Source organism: Carlito syrichta, unplaced genomic scaffold, assembly GCF_000164805.1.
Source record: "Carlito syrichta isolate Samal-C Ts95f unplaced genomic scaffold, Tarsius_syrichta-2.0.1 Scaffold315331, whole genome shotgun sequence".
Classification (NCBI taxonomy): domain Eukaryota; kingdom Metazoa; phylum Chordata; class Mammalia; order Primates; family Tarsiidae; genus Carlito; species Carlito syrichta.
Window position 1 is genome coordinate 8,088 of NW_007259427.1, and position 17,064 is coordinate 25,151.

Genomic DNA, 17,064 nt, shown 5'->3' on the forward strand with positions numbered 1-17,064 from the left:
CACCCAGGGGACCCCACACTAATGAGATTGTTATTGATGGAGGACACCAGTGTGCCCTTGACCATGCCCAGAGATATCGCTCCGCTGTCAAAACAGTCTGCTCATCGGTGACAAATATGCTCCATCCCAACTTGATTGTGACATTCCCTGCAGTAAGAATACGTTCTCACCTCCATCACTGTCACAAATGTCTACCCAGATTACCTGAGTTCGTTTCTATGAATTTCCACTATTTTTCTTTCCAGCTTCTGTGACTGCTTGGGAAAAATCTCAAACTCACTGATGTAATTCTCTGGATGTTCATCAGGATCGTAATCACCGAGCTCAGCTGTAACCAGTAGAGAAAGAGGAAGAGAAAGATTAAAAGCAATAATATGAGCAGAGTGCATATGGAATGTCTCCTGCCATCACAAAGAAGAGATTGGAATAGCCTCACCCTTGTCCACAAAATGTATTTGTGCCCATGGAAAGATCACAACCTGAATGTCTGGATGCTCCTACTTCCTTCAGATCTAGCTGTGTGAGCTGAAGCATTTGAGAACCTTCTCTGGGTCTTGCGTTCTTTATCTGTATCATAAAGGAATTTAAATATTGTTTTTTGGCCAGGCACGGTAGTTCATGCCTGTAATCTCAGTGCTTTGGGAGACTGAGGTAGGAGCATCACGTGAGGCCAGGAGTTCAAGACCAGTCTGAATTCAAGACCACTCTGTCTCTACTAAAATAAATAAATAAATCGGCCCCCAATTTATTATTAAGAAATTAGCAATTTTACTATTTTAGTTTTTCCAAGGAATTGTAGGACATTTAGCACCACTACCCTTCAGGCACTAAACGTTAGTAGCATACTCAGTCATTGTGACCATCAAAACTGCTCCCTCCCAGAAATTAGTCAAAGAATACAAGATTTCAAACAGGAGGAAAATATTCAGCAGATCTATTGTACAACTGTGGTGACTTTAGTCAGTAACACTGTATTGTATACTTAAAATCCTTAAGAGAGTAGCTTTGATATGTTCTCAGCACACACACACAAAAGTATATGCAGTAACAGGTATGTTAATTAACTTGACTCAGCCAGTCCACAATGTATACATATTTCACAACATCATGCTGTGCATCATAAATATATACAATGTGCGTCAATTTAAAATTTTAATTTTTTTTAAATCTTAAGATTCCCCCATTATTTCTAAATGTTCCCTAGGGTACGAGGTGGTAGCACCTCTAGTTGGAAACTGGTAGACATTCCTCATGGTTCCTTTCATAGCTAATATTCTCTGAATCCAGGAATTCCCTGTGCTAAGGTGTGTGCTGGTGTGACTTATTCAATGAAAAATCACAGTGTGAAGGAACCCAAGGGGATTGCACTTAGAAACAAATGGATTGCTCTCCAAATAAAAGAGTATATATCTACGTAGGGAAGACCATACCAAATTAAGGCTGTTGTTGCCTTTGGAGGGTCTTCAAGGGTAAAAAGAGAAATGCCTGCACATCTCTAAGAACCCAGAAGGCTAAGGTGGGTACATGGACCACAGACTGGAAAAGAAAAGGTAATGTCCGGAAATAGGAATATTTTCTACTGATTTCACATGCTTGCTAAGGAAAATGAGACAGAAGAAACAAGTATCCCAGGCAGAAGCAGAGGATACGACCCAAGAGAATAGACCAAAGAGGGTGAAAAAACTGTGTTAGAAGATCCTCATCACCAACATGACTATGAAGTAGATAAAAATCAGTATGTCTTGAGCACATCTGAAAAATCACACCCAACTCTGTAATTTGTATCTGTTGTCTTCCCCTTGTCAAATCATCTAATGATGTAAAAGGACATAGCTGGGAGAAAAGCAAAGCTCTCACAAAATTCAAATTACAGAGTTCTTAAACCAATCTAGGGTGTATACTATATGAGAAAGGAGTTTTCAAATAAGACCCAAAATACCATCAATCACAAGGGGGAAAATGATTAATTTAGTCAAATCAAAATTAAAATATATCTCTTGATTAAAGAATATCATAGCCAAAATAATAGAGAAATGACAAGTTGAAATAATAGATTTGCAAAATTTAAAGCTGACAGGTACTAATATCTAGATAAAGAAGAAAACTTTCCAAATCAATTTTTTAAAAGGGGAGGCAAGAAAACTAATAGAGAAATGGTTAAAGAATATGAACAGACAATTCGCAGAAGGGGAAACCCAAAGAGCTAATGTAGAGAGAGAGGTTCAAATTCATTAGTAATCAGAGATATGCAAACCAATAAGATGTCACTTATTGGAAAACAACAACAACAAACTGGGACATTGGTAGAGACAAGAAAAATCAAAAACAGTGTGCATTTTGGGGAATTCCAGATATGTGTTTTTCTTCTAGAGAGCAAGTTGGAAGTATTTAGTCAAATACTATGACCAACCAATCCCATTTCTGGGTATATATCCTAGAAAAACTCTGGATGCAAAAAAATGATATGTTCAAGTTTCTTTTTTTTTTTTTAAATCACAGCATCAATCATGATAGTCAGAAGCTGGACACAATCTGGGGTGTTCATTGTTGGTGGAACAGATAAACACAGGAGATGCACCCTTCAGAACACTGCAGTAGTTAAAAAGTAGCAAAATAGATGTATACCCAGCAATGGATAGATCCCAAAAGCAATATTCTGAGCATTAAAAAGGAAGGAATAAAATAGGTTCTATAGCCCCATTTAATTTATGCAATTTAAAAGTATACACACATAAATAATATTAATCATTGGATAATGATATATGCAAAGACAGAGATCTATATGAACCCAGCTGTTGTCTTTTGAGATGGAAATGGAGAATAATGGAAAAAGAAATCAATCCATCAATGGGCCCAAAGGGACCAATGATGAGAATGGGCCATGGACTGATGATGAACTCAACCTAAGCTAAGAAAAAAAAAATACACATAGCACACACACAAGCATGCACACGAGGACCCCTGTGAGCTGGCTATGGGCTTAAACATCTAGGAGTTGGAATAACCCAATGGCCCCACTTTCCATAGGTGATGGGGTAATGAGCCACCAATAGGAAACCAAGTCACTTTTAATGCTAATATCAGCTTGCAGAGTGGTTGGTGAGGGAGGGCGTTGGTTGTAAAGGGCGCTTCTCATTCCAGGAAAACTTACAAGATATAATGGACTTGCTCTGCTAAACACTGTAAATAAGAGGCCCAGCAAAGGCCAGAAAACTCAGAGAAGAAATGCCTTGGCGCCTGCACAGGGATGCTGACAAGGTGAAGATCAATGCTGTCCCCATCACAGGCCACGGTCTCTCGTCCCTTAAAGCTTGTCTTTTATTCTGATCTCCCCTTAAGCAGAAGGCAGTTTTCTAGTGAATAAGGACGTCTAGTTATTCATACCAAGAGGAGCTGGGTGCACAGCCATGGTTCTTTCTCCTACACATGACTTTGAGGGTGAAGTTGTGACAAATGACATACAGCACATTGAATGGTCTGTGGTTTGAAACAGGCTCTAGCACTTTCCTAAGAGAATTCAATTCTAAGAGAGAAATACAGAGTTTGAGGCAAATGGGTGAATAAATTCAGGGATGGTGTGTCAAAAGGGTTACAGGGCCAGGTACAGGGGCCCATGCCTATAACCCCAGCATGTTGGGAGACTGAGGTGGGAGGATCATTTGAGCCTAGGAGTTCAAGACCAGCCTGAGCAACAGAGTGAGACCCTGTCTCTACAAAAAAAATCAAAAACTTAGCCAGACATGGTGGTGCAGGCTGGTAGTCCCAACTATTGAGGAGGCTGAAGTGGGAGGATCACCTGATCCTAGGAGATTGGGACTGTAGTGAGCCATGATTGCACCACCGCACTCAGCCTGAGTGACAGAGTAATACCTCAACTCAAAAAAGGATAGTGACAGGCTTTTCCCTGGTTTGAAGAGGATGCATTGCAAAAGAACCTAGATACAAACAGTTTCAGGATCAACTCCTTCAGGATCCTTCCCCAATCCACCCTTGCAGGGAAGCCCTCCGGTGGCATTCACAGCAGGGAATGGACCTGTGTGTCCCTCTATCTAGCTGTTAACACATCCTCACAATGGCCTGCTTAGTTGGCTTTCTCCCCACAGGGACTCTGTCTGCTGTGTCTACCATCTAGCAGCTGTGCAATAAATGTTCGGAGAACATATGAATAAATAAATGAATGAGGTAGAGAATACCAGCCCAGCAGGTGACCAACCAACCTCTCCCAAGTATAGGGAGGAAGCACACACTGGTGCAATTCAGGCAAATGCCCTGATTCATCTAACATATTTAGTGGAGAATCTACTGTATGCCAGATACAGGAAGTCTGCAGTGAAAAGACACCCAGATCCTGCCCCCACGGAATTCAATTCTACATAGGAAGAAACAACATGATTAACCCCAAAACAGCTCAACAAGATCATTTGAGATATAAGTGCTTGCAAGGCAGTAAAAGAGGTGCGTGAGAAAGAATAATATGCAGAAGGCAGGCTACTGTAGCCAGAGCAATCCAGGAAGACTTCTCAGAAGAAGCAATATCTGAACTGAATTCTGAATATTCATCAGGAATTGAGACACAGGGGTTGAATACACAAGGCAGAGGAGACAAGTTCAATCCCTTCATGCTGTTGTTCTGTAGAAGGAATAGGAAAGATATTTTTATCAACAGAAGATATAAACAGATCCCAATGATTTTGTGTGTTTATTTTGCAAATTGTATTATGAAAGAAAATGCATTGCATGTATTAAATGTGCTCATTGGATTCAGTATGTATAGATAGCAAAATCCTGGATGGTTGGCTGTTACTTACACATTTGGAAAATACCTAAGTTTAAAACATACTGCTTAAAGAGCCTTAGCAAGCAAGACAGTGAGAAGTCACAGTGCCTGCAAATTGCTAATCATTTACTGCACTTTCCCTATCACTCTGTAAGAATATGCGGTTCTGACAAAGTCCATTTTTATCTGCATTTGTAAATGACCTTCAGAGCTGCTGAAGTACTCACCTGAGCATCAGAGAACTTCATGAACCACTTTTACTGACTTTGCTACAAATGACCACAGACACCTCCACATCGGAGAGCCAAAAGGCCTTTTGAGGTCTGCCGGTCCATTTCCAACCCTACTTTCTCCACAGCAACTGTGTGTGTATGTGGTCAGTGCTAATAGCAGTAAGGGATAAAATAGGACCCTGAACGTCTGGGTGGAGGCTTTGTGGCTTTATTTCAAACAGAAAAGAGGATGGAGAGCTTTCCATTATAGATCCATGTTGAGCTTGCGATAATTCACTAATGCCTAAATGCATTCTAAAATCCTCGAACGCTGGTCTGTTGCTTGGATTAGTATCGATTCCCTTTTCTCTTACGTAAGACAGTGTGCCATAACTTGGTCTATGCAGCCTTCACCACGGACAAAAGGAACTATGGGACTTAGCATCCCCTGACTCTGAGATCAGAGAGGCAACCCTCGGAAGAAGCTCACACTCCACCTCAGAGTAGACAGAAGGAGCATTTCCCATCACAGTATCACTGTAGTTCTGACTGCCTTGAACTAGAATATCCCCAAGGGCTTTACAGCCTCTGCCAAAATCTGCTACCCAATACTAGGCTGCTCCTGGAGAGGGAGGGACAAAATAACACTTACACTTCAGAATTCTCAGAGAACAATCACACCTGAGAACAGGGTCAAAGGAATTACTTCATAGCACAGAGCATCCCACAGGGACAGTGGTGGCCACAGAGAAATCCCCAGGAGAATGAAGCTCGTGGGTGACTGTCACCTATGCTTCATAAGCTTCTTTGTTTATTCCAGATCCATCATAAGATTGTCATACTGAGTCACCTCTCTCTCTCTCTTTCTCTCTCCCCACTCCATTTCCTCCACTCCTCCCCTTCCTTTCTCCCCTCCCTGCCATCCTCTTTTCTCTCATAAATATGTTATTAATATGCATGCTACAAATGGCTGGATCATCTTGGTCCCTACGGCCAGCTGCCTCCCAACTGGCCTAGGGGGACAGAACACCTGAGCCACTCTCGACTTGGATGCTGGGCCCATCCCCGGTAATGTGCTGCTTCAGGCCCCGGAGACCTCCTTTCCCCAAACCACTATCCTTACAAGATGGAGATATCCAGACGCCAACCCAGGTCAATGCGCTTACTATTTCCCCCTGCCCTCTCCCCCTGTGACTTGTTCAAACCTCAAAAGAACAGCAGCCACCTCTGACGGGCCTTCGCCTCCCCCGGTCTGGTGCAGAGTGGTCTCATGAAATCTCATGGCCAGGGAAGGAAGATGGCTACCCCATTTAATAGATATACAAACTGAAGCTTAAAGAGCTGACGTAATTTGTCTATGGTGAGGTAACCAGGAAATGGGAAGAAAGAGTCAAGTTGAAGGATGACAGATTGTGAGATTGGTGCTCTCTTCACCATGTTACATGGCTAGAAAAGCTGAAAAATTACACATAATACACACGTGCACATATGGAAATATATACACTCATATATATTCATGTATTTATACATTCACATATTTATTTATTCATATATATGAAAATGCTTCCAGAGATGACCCCCTTGTTTGACAGCTACCTTCCTGAACATAGATGGCTCCCTCAATATGCCCAATAAGCCTATATTTGACAGCTGGAGCCCAAAACATTCACTACTCCACACCCCGTCAGAGCTTCTCACAAACCACACATCCCAACTCCTCTGAAAGATAGCCTCTGACTCTACCCCAGGGGCTTGAAGGACCCTTTGTTTTTGCAGAGGCCCCTGTGAACACCTCAGCCCAGTCTCTCCCCAGGACCCCATCAGCTTGGGAAGGAAGGTGGGCAGGGGCTCTGTTGCCAAGTACCCAGCCATACCTGGCCTCTGATCACAAACATGGGCAGAGAAGTGAGGCCTACGATGCAGTGGAGGGAGTGAGTGAGCTGTGACCAGACTTACCTTGAACGATACAAGCACCCAGGTAGGCGGCATCAGAAAAGGAGCACAGCAGCCGACCGTGAAAAATATCTCTTTTAATTTGCAGGTACAAAAGGTACCTGCAATACAAAAGGAGAAATAATCATTCTGAGTTTTGGCTGAAGCCTAGGAGAAGCAGGATTGTTCATGCTTTAGCCACCTGGGTCACCAAAGCCCTCCACCACTTCAGGGAGGGGCTTAGACATGCCAAGGCTCTCATGGAGCAAGCAGAAAAAAGCTGAGAGGGGCCCTCTGAATTCCGCAGATTTGGAGTGTCTACTGAGCAGATCTCATCAGCTTCCCGAGCTAGACAGGCTCAGCCTTTTCAAAGAGCCCTGAAGAGAACTGAGGAAAGCCACAGGGCCCAAGTGGCCACTGCTCCTGGCAGGAACTCCCACAGGAAGACAACCTCAGCAGCCACCATCAACACCCTCTTCTCAGGTACACACTGGCCAAGTTCTGTTTGACCTGGAGACTCAAGAAACAGATCTAGCCAGGCTACAAGGCCAACCCCATCATTTCTCAGGGGCAGACAGACGCACATTAATCAATCTCAAAGAAACATTATTATGACGTCAGAAAGGCCATCATTCACAACTAGAGCTGTCACCTGTGTGGGGCCTTCTCCCCTCTCCAGATGCTCAGATGCCTACTGAAGCCAGACACATGGTAGCCTGTGACATGGGAGAGTCACACAGGTTGGTGTAAGGGGTTCGAAGCAGGCTGGGGACATAGTGGCTCCCTAGGATAGAGTCAGCTACCACACCACTCAGCCCAGTGTTGCCATTAGAAAAGCTGACCAGGTGTGTCCAGTTTTTCCAGAAAATAAAGGAGATTGGGGTTACAAGTAAAATTTTTTTTTAATTTTTAATTTTAAAGAAGTGGGGTACAATTCAGGGTTAGGTATACAAATGTTCATTATGCAGGTACCCTTGTTGATGAAGTGTGCCCCCTATTTTTTAAATTTAAATGTCTTTATCATAGAGTTGTGGGGCACAAGTGAGGATTTACTACATGAGCAGGCTGCGTGCAAGGAAAGTTTGGGCTTCTGGTGGCTCGTCTTCCCCCTGGTAGTAGACCAGGTACACAAGTGAAACTCTTTGAATTTCAGATGTTGCAACAAATTGTTTTCCAAAACACTGCAGCGCCAAACAAAAAACAGTGGGGGTCGAGGGGAGATGTTGAGGACGTGTCAGTTTGCAAGACCAGGTTCAGCCTCATCTTGTTTCTGTCTTTTCTGCTCCTCCCCGCTGATCCAGCCCGCTTCAGCGTTCCTCATCTTTCTCAAGGTTAATTATTTCATTGATGCCTCAGGCCCGGGGTCTCTTGTTTCTAACCAAAGTGACTTCACAGATAGGGGCATATTCTTTCCATGCTCAGTTTAGAGTCTAGTTCCCAGAGACCAGTGCATTTTTTCTTCCTATGTTCTTGGGTTGTGGGGGGTAGGGGAGATCACTCAATCAGTCTCAGTTATTACCTTGTGATGGTTGACTTTATGTGTCAGCTTGACTGTGCCATGGGATGCCCAGATATCTGGTTAGATATTATTTCTGGGTGTGTCTGTGCAGCTGTTTCTGGAAGGCTGACCAGCCCCATCTGGAAGGCTGACCAGCCCCATCAGAGATCACCATATGAATCGGTGGACTAGGTAAAGCGGATGGGCCTCCCCAGTGTGGGTGGACGTCATCCAACCCATTCAGGGCCTGAACAGCACACAAAGGCACTTGAGGTCGCATTCACTCTCCACCTGACTGCTTGAGCTGGGACATTGATCTTCTGTCTTCAGAGCTCCTGGTTCTCTGACCTTTAGACGTGGATTGGAGTCTACACCATTGGCTCTCTGGCTCTCAGACCTTTGAAGGACACCATCGGTTTTCCAGGGCCTCCAGCGTCCATGACAAGGGTCCATGAAATGTCTCAGCCTTCATAATCACATGGGCCAATTCCTTATAATACATCTCATTTGGAGAGATGTGTGGATGCATATGTATGTATGTGCCATGGGTTCTATTTCTCTGGAGAACCTTGACTAACACCTCCAGTGTCCAAGTAATTTGATCTTTACTCAACTTTATGAGGAGAAGTATGCATAATCCCCATTTTTAAGGCAAAAAAATGGAGACTTAGAGAGGGTGATGAACATGCTAAGGTCAGAGAGGTGCTGTTAACCCCAGAGCAGGAGAGCTCACTGTTCCTGGGCGCTAGTTCACTGAAAGACATGGGACATGTGGAAGGATTCCATGGCTCCCTGGTATTTTTCCTTCATTGCATGTTTATCTTACCCTGCTCTATGCTGTGTACTGCGCTCAGTACTAGGGACACAGTGGAGGCTCAAATGACATTCTCTGTCCCTAGTTCAATATGGAATTGTGTGCAGGGGATAAAGCAGTCCCTGACAAGTTTTTTATACAGAGTTTGGTGTGCATTTTGTCAGAGGAATAATATTACATATGGTAGGTAAGAACCCAGAGTAGCTTCCCAAACCAACGCCTCTCACACTTTAATACACACAGGAATTACCTGAAGTGCTTGTTAAAATGCAGCTTCTGATTCAGAAGGTCTGGCGTGGGCATGAGATTCCCCATTTCTTTTCTTTTTTTTTTTTTTTAGTCGGAGTCTCCCTCTGTCGCCCAGGCTGGAGTGCAGTGGCATGCTCATAGCCACCCCAGCGTCGACCTGCTGGGCTCTGGCCATCTTTCCACCTCAGCCTTCTAAGTAGCCGGAACTACAGGTGTGTGCTACCACACTGGGCTAATTTTTATTTATTGTAGAGATGCGGCCAAGTTGCCTGGGCTCACCAAGTTGCCTGGGCTGGTCTGGAATCCACGGGCTCAGGCAATCCACTTGCCTCGGCCTCCCAAAGTGCTGGGATGACAGGCTGAGCCACTGAGCCCGGCCTCCCCATTTCTAATAAGCTCCAGGTGATACCGTGATGCAGATCCACACACCACACTTTGAATAATAAGGTTCTAAACTAGCGGTTCTCAACCCGGAATGCATGCTAACATCTCCTAGGGGAGCTTTTGAAAAATCCCAGTGCCGTGGGTGCTTGGATCCTACCCCAGACCCAATTAAATCAGAATTAGAGTCCTCACCAAAACTTGCTCATGAGTGTTCACAGTAGCATTATTCCTAACTAAAAAGTGATGACAACCCAAATGTCCACTAATCGGTGAATGAATAAGTAAAATGTGGCATATCCATACAACGGAATATTATCCAGCCATAGAAAGAAATGAAGTACTGATCGATGCTACGACAGGGATGAACTTTAAAACAGTATGCTAAGTAAAAGAAGCCCTTTGCAAAATACCACATATCGGATGAGTCCACTGAAATGTCCAAAAGAAGCAGATATATGGAGACAGAAAGCAAATCAGTGTTTGCTGAGGGCTGGGAGTAGGTGAGATAAGGAGAGAGGAAGAGGAGTGACTGCCAATAGTTACAGGGGTCTCTTTTGAGGGACATAAAAATGTTTTCATATTAGATTGTAGTGACTGATATTTTGGTCAATTTTTTTAAACTGTGTGAATTACACTGAAAACCACCAAAGTATACAATCTAAAAGTTGAACTTTATGGCATATGAATTCTATCTCAGCAAAGCTGTCAACTTAAAACATCTGAATCTGGGATGAGGGGTCTAGGTGCTGGTAATGCTAAAAGTGATGACAACCCGAATGTCATCAATTGGTGAATGAATAAGTAAAATGTGGTATATCCATACAATGAAATATTGTTCAGTCACAAAAAGGAATGAAGTACTGATGGATGCCACAACAGGAATGATCCTTGAAAACAGTATGCTAAATAAAAATAAACCAGACTCAAGTGGCCACATACTGTTTAATCCCATTTATATGAATTGTGCAGAACAGACAATTCATTCTATAGAGGCGGACAGATAAGTGGTCGCAAGGAACTGGAGGGAGGGGCGTATATAGGATGACTGCTTGGGTACCAATTTTCCTGCAAGAGTGATGAAAATGTTCTAGAATCAGTCTATGGTGGGGGTAGCACAACTTGGTGAACATCCTAAAACCACTGAATTGTACACTTTACCGTCTACCAAAAGAAACGTCTGCTTTTGAAAATCCAAACTGTCTTAGAGTAGTGGTTCTCAAATTGTGGTATGCTTTAGAATTACCTGGGGAGCTTAAGAAAATACAGATTGCTGGGCCCCACCTCTGGAGAGTTTTATTTAGTAAGTCTAGGGCAGGGACCAAGAATCTGCATTTCTAACAAGTTCTCTCCCAAGTGATGCTGATATGGCTGACACAGACATCTCACTTTGAGGACCATGGTTCTAGAACATTCAGAATACCAAAGTCACACAAATGTTGGAAATGATCAAGCTTTTGCCCTCTTTTGAAGGACTGTAAACTACCAGGTCAAATACCATAAGGTTTCTTTTCTACATGTTGAAATGTATGCATTGAACATAAGCACATTCATTTCCACTTTTTGATAAGTTTGATAGTGAAAAGTAGTTTCGGATAACTACTACATGAATGAGAGGTTTGAGTTCTAATCTCTTAACACAGAAATTAATTTGGTGAAAGCTTCCTGAGAAAAGTAAAGCAGCTTTCACATCAGAGCTTGGGTTTTTGCTCATATCAGTGATCTCTTGGAGATAATCAAGGATTATTGTGGATTCAGTATAATCCACTGAGCCTTACAAACGGCTTCACGTTCAAGGGTGCTCATTTTTTAATAATCTAGCCACACACACAAAAATAATACATATTTTCTTAGCATCACTCCTGCATGAAAAGATTAAGCAATAAAACCAGAAGAGGACCTGGAGCACAAATTATTGTGCTGCCATTAATGACATTGCTTTTCTGCCTAACACAGATTTAAAGATGGTTCTTACAAAAAAAAAAAGAAAAGAAGAAAAATTAAAGTCAATACACATTTGGTTACACTCAATTGTACAGAGCATTTACAAAAGCCTCAGAAATCTAAAGGACTATAAGACTGAATGGAGAGATAAAGAATGAAAAATGATTTAAAATATTCTCTTGGGGAATATTTTTGTTGTTTTGCTCTTTTAAAACTGTCTTTTCTTAACGTTTCTCTACTCCTAAGCATGGCCATGAATATGATCTCTACTTGTTATATATTAAATTCTTCTCAAATTTTAGATTAATCTTACAATAAAATAACAACTTATACAAGAAAAATTAAACGCCTTCTAGATAAGAACGTAAACCATAAGTACTCAGGCCCTTCTACTGTTTCTAAATTATTATGGAATTCAAAGGATTGTGTCGACTATGAAAAATTCATTTCTACCTGCACAAAAGCAATGGGTCATCTTAATTTCCTTTGGAAACATCAAAATGCTCACAATTCTCCATTGTTCATACCTGAGCTATTCAGCTAAAGGCAGGAAAATGCTAGCAAATGTTATTGAGGGTGTTAAACTAGGGTTATCAACCAAAATTTTGGAGTCTTTTACTATGCAATGGAGCTTTTCTTGACAATAACAAAATATCCATCCTTAATTTATATCATGACACATATTCAATTTTTATCCTCCAGACAAGATTATAAAGAGAACAAATGACCAAAGTGAGTCATTAGTATTTGATCTTTCTAATTACACTGTTAGCACCCTGAAGGCAGGACAAATCAATCTATCTCTCTCTCTCTCTCTCTCTCTCTCTCTCTCTCTCTCTCTCTCTCTCTCTCTCTCTCTTGCTAATTCAGGCCCTGTCCCCTGGGTAGATAGTAACAAGTGAAAAAGAACTTATCAAATACATAAAATTTTCAAGCCCAAATCAGGACAAGGTTACATACTGTATGATTCCATTTTTATGAAATGTTCAGAATAGGCAAATCCACAGAGACAGAAAATAGACTAATGGTTGTCAAGGGTTGGAGGAAGGGAGAAAGAAGAGTGATTGCTATCAGGTACAAGGGTTCTTCCTGGGGTGATGAAACATCTGGAACTAGATCGTGGTGACGGTTGCCCAATATTGTGACTGCACTAAATGCCACTGAACGGTACACTTTAAAATGGTGAAATTAACTTGTATCACGTGAATTTTACCTCAATAAAAAGAAAAGAGCAGGTCAGATTACAAAATACCAGCCACAACAAATAATGCCGATTATCCATTATCCCTCTTTCCACACACAAACCTGCACACCCTCTCTGCCCATCCCCCCATCTCCAGCACTAACCTCACTCAACAGCTGTGGGAAAATTAATAATAGAGAACAGAACCATCTGCTCCCTTGCAAAGTCACCCCTGTACCAGTCTGGTCAAGCTTTACCAGAGACTCTGGATAACAAGGAGGTGAAATATCCGAGAACCCCAAACGTCCCCCTGCCAATGATCAGAGCAAATTACATTTGCTTTTCTGTTGCATCTGCACCTAAGTAGATTATTTTGAGAGATGATTATACATAGTGGTTTTTATGGTCACCAAGTCAGAGCCTCATCAAGAACTAAGTGCACAGCCCCTCTTTCTCCCATCCTCCTGGGATTCTGCTCAGCAAACTTCACCCAGGGTATTCATGGAAGCAAAATTTCCAGTAGCCCTGCCAGAGGGAGATGAAAAAGGAGGAGATCCAGTAACTAGAACATTTGGAGAGTTGGGCTGAGAAGAGTCTACATGTAGAGAAAAACCTGCCCCAAACAGTGCATTCTGTCAAGTGATCTCTTCCTCCCAGAAAAGCTCAGATCCAAAAGATAAGCTGGGTGGGGGGCAGGGGCCGCACTAGCTGTGAATTTGCCTATGTCCTGAAGACAGCCTCTGTTTATTTTTAGCATTCCACTGTCAGATGTTTTTGGAGAATATCACCCCCTTACAACCACTGCTTTTTTGTGCAGTTAATTACACTCCCAATGACAACTGTTGAAAAAAAATCTCAAGACAATTAACTGTAAGAGAAGTAAGCATTCCAAGTCAAAACTCTGAGTTCGAGGCCTACATGGTCAAGACGTTCTGCTCTAGACAGGAGGCATGTCTAGCCTGCAAGACTCAGAGGCCCTGACTGGTTAAGGGGCACGTTAAACATACAAACAAACGGAAAATACCTTGTGAGCTCTTCTTTAATCTTCAAGGGTTCATGTGGGTAGAATTTCACTCTAAAGCACATGGTGTATGGTGGATGAGCTGAAACATCATAAAGAAAAGGCATGAGAAAAGCAGCAAAAGACCATGGACTCAAACACACACAGGAGAGGCAGTCGTGCAGCCTTACAGACTAGCCCAGGGGGGTGGAGGCCAGGGTGAGTTCTTTCTGGAAGAAGCAGATTTGATGCCCAAGGAAACAAAGCGACAGTGGCAACAAAACTCAAAAGAAATGCTTGACAGGACATTCAGAGCAAATGCAGAATAGAAGCAACCTCGTCAGTTAGAACATCTCTCCACATCATGGCCCACGTTCATTGGCTCGTTCTCTGCCAGTCACAGCTCCAAAGAACATTATCTCTTCCAGTTCTCTCCACCCACGTGTGACTGACAAATAAACTGCCCATAAGCACCATTCAGGTTTGGGGGCTCAGGAAAAGTTTTTTAGCCTGTGAGGTGGAAAAATGTCACTGCACATGGCTAGTTTTCCCAAAATCATGGTGCCTCTGAATGAAAGCCGAGATTTTAAAAATGGAGTCAGCCATGCACAAATCCTACTTTGTAGATTTTTAGTATTATCTAGCTATAAGGCAGTCAACTATATGGAAATAAGCATTTCCGTAACTTCCAGGTTTGTCTGAATCAAAATAGCATTCTGTAGACTGCAATTCTGGTTGAGATTCATGATTCTGAAGTGTTCTAATTGCATCAACTGTCGAGAACTCAATGACCAGCTAATAGGATTCTACGAGATTTTCAATACCTTTCATTATAAAGACCATTACTTACTTGCAATATTTCCCTAATAAATGCACACACACAGTAAGATGCATTCATATTTCAGTTAACATATAGAATGAACAGCTTAAAATATGATAAATAGTGTTACTCTTTCCATGGATCTAATATGCCTGTTCTTTTGCTTTTGTATCAGTAATACTACCTGGAATCAGGCTGAGTCAACATCCAAATGTGAATATGAAATAGCATACTATCCTCAAACCCTTCTTTCAAGATAACCACGGGTTAAATTGCCATCCAGCTCTACACTGTCTAAGATATTATGGATATAGACAAATTATTAGCATAGAAAAAAGCATCAGCACCAGATATAAAAGTATAATGAAAATAATTTAATATGGAAAACAATTCTTAAAAGTAATTTAAAAGAAAGCATCCAAATCACACACACACACACACACACACACACACACACACAAACACACAGCAGCCTCTTGCTAGATATTTCAAAAGAGAAAAACTGATATCGCGCGCGCACACACACACACACACACACACACACACACACACACACACACACACAGGTATTAGAACTCTTTCTACAAAGAACTAGCAAATTTCTTAACTGAGTTGGGTGCTCCTAACCTGACCCTGTGTTCCCTAGATTCAAGAAAGGAAACATTTTTTTCCTGAAGCACTCGAGAAAATGAATCTCTTCTATAGAACAAAGAAGCAACTTAGAAAAATACAGATGATCTTCAAGTCATCATCTTTTATGATATCTAGAAATTCAACTGTGATTCAAAATATTTTATCTTTACATATTCCCCAGATTTATTTTTAATTTTCTTTCTGGACCACCTTGAACAAATTAAAACTAAGATATTTTTATTATAAAACCTCTGGATTGTCTTTAATAGAGAGGCTGAGACAGTTCTTATCAGAAAAGAGCAACAGAGTAAAAGATAGGACTGGCCTGTGAGAAAAAACAATTTTCTTTCTTTTTTAAATCTATTGTTAAAGTCCTCTAAATTAATACATTTTAGCACGACCAATGAGCATAAATAGACGATAGAGATATATGATTGATAGATGGATAGATAGAGATAGATAGATAGAGATAACAGATGGAAAATAGGTAGATACATGCATACATATATGCATAACATATAGATAAATGAGAATAGATATATAATACAAAAATTGATGACTGATAGAAAACAGAGCGAGAGGTCAACACATGGACAGACAGACAGAGAGATGAGGCATCCCCCTTCATTTTCCTTTACTTTGTCTCCATTCTTGCCCCATCTACCTCTCAGATCCCTATCCTACCTCATCCCACCCCAAACTCTCCAGCCCACGTCCAGTCAACAACTTAATCCGTACTCTTCTACTACTTTCTCCATCCTCGTACAAAATTCATATTATAAATAGATCAGCATTTACTCAATTATTTCCTTTTAATTGTCATTCAGATTGTTTCCACATTTTTGCCAAACAATTATATAAATGTGTGTGTATATATATGCATGTATATTCACAGTCTTATGCATAGATCAGTAAGGGCTTCTATTTTTATTTCTATGAAAAAGATTCTCAAAAGTTGAATTGTTGGAACAACAGGTACATGAAAATATTTTTAAGGAAGCAGAAAAATAAAGTCAGCTGAATGGAGGCAAACTGGGAAGAGAAGGATCATAGAAAATGGCCCCAAACTAAAGTTGACCTTTTCTCTTCTTCCTGGGCTGCACATCAGCTTGCTGTGCCCTAAGCTGGCTTCAGTAGATGTCTGAGCTCATCAGGTACAAATTAGGACTCACCTTCATCCTAATGGACCAGGTAGTGAGGCCCAGAACAGTTCCCCAGGTGGATCTCTTTGACTACCTCTGTAGGAAGTCCTTCTGCCCAGTCATCCTCACTGTAACCCCTGAGGCTCCAGAAAGGTCTGGTGCTTATTGCACATGGAGAGACCTACCATCATCTGAAGATAACACAGATGGTTCTTCTGAGCCTTCTCTAAAATAAGGATCCCCACCTTCTTCTAACTTCTCCTCATTTGAAATAGTTTTGAATGTCTTCCCCCAGACCCCTCCACCCTGAGTACTTCTTCTCTGCTTCTCAAGGAAGGTGCCCCAGAGTTGCTGGCCTCATTCTAGACTTAATTGTCACCTCCTTTCAATAACCTCTTCTCAGTGCTGATTCACTCTGGGTTTATAATAGACCCACACTCTTTTTTTGTTTTTGTTTTTTGAGTTGGAGTCTCACTCTG

At 41.7% G+C, this 17,064-nt stretch overlaps 1 protein-coding gene across 1 annotated transcript in view; it reads right to left on the reverse strand.

Moving 5' to 3' along the window:
- Positions 1–204: 204 nt before the first annotated feature.
- The window catches only part of FRMD3 (FERM domain containing 3), a gene marked incomplete at its 3' end in the record, with an annotated part of 198,093 nt that continues 181,233 nt past the window's right edge, over positions 205–17,064 (reverse strand). The window contains exons 4-6 of the mRNA XM_008072546.2: positions 14,015–14,093; positions 6,946–7,043; positions 205–328 (exon numbers count right to left, since the gene is read on the reverse strand). Coding sequence (XP_008070737.1) covers positions 205–328; positions 6,946–7,043; positions 14,015–14,093 — 301 coding nt within the window. The remainder of the gene's footprint in view (positions 329–6,945; positions 7,044–14,014; positions 14,094–17,064) is intronic.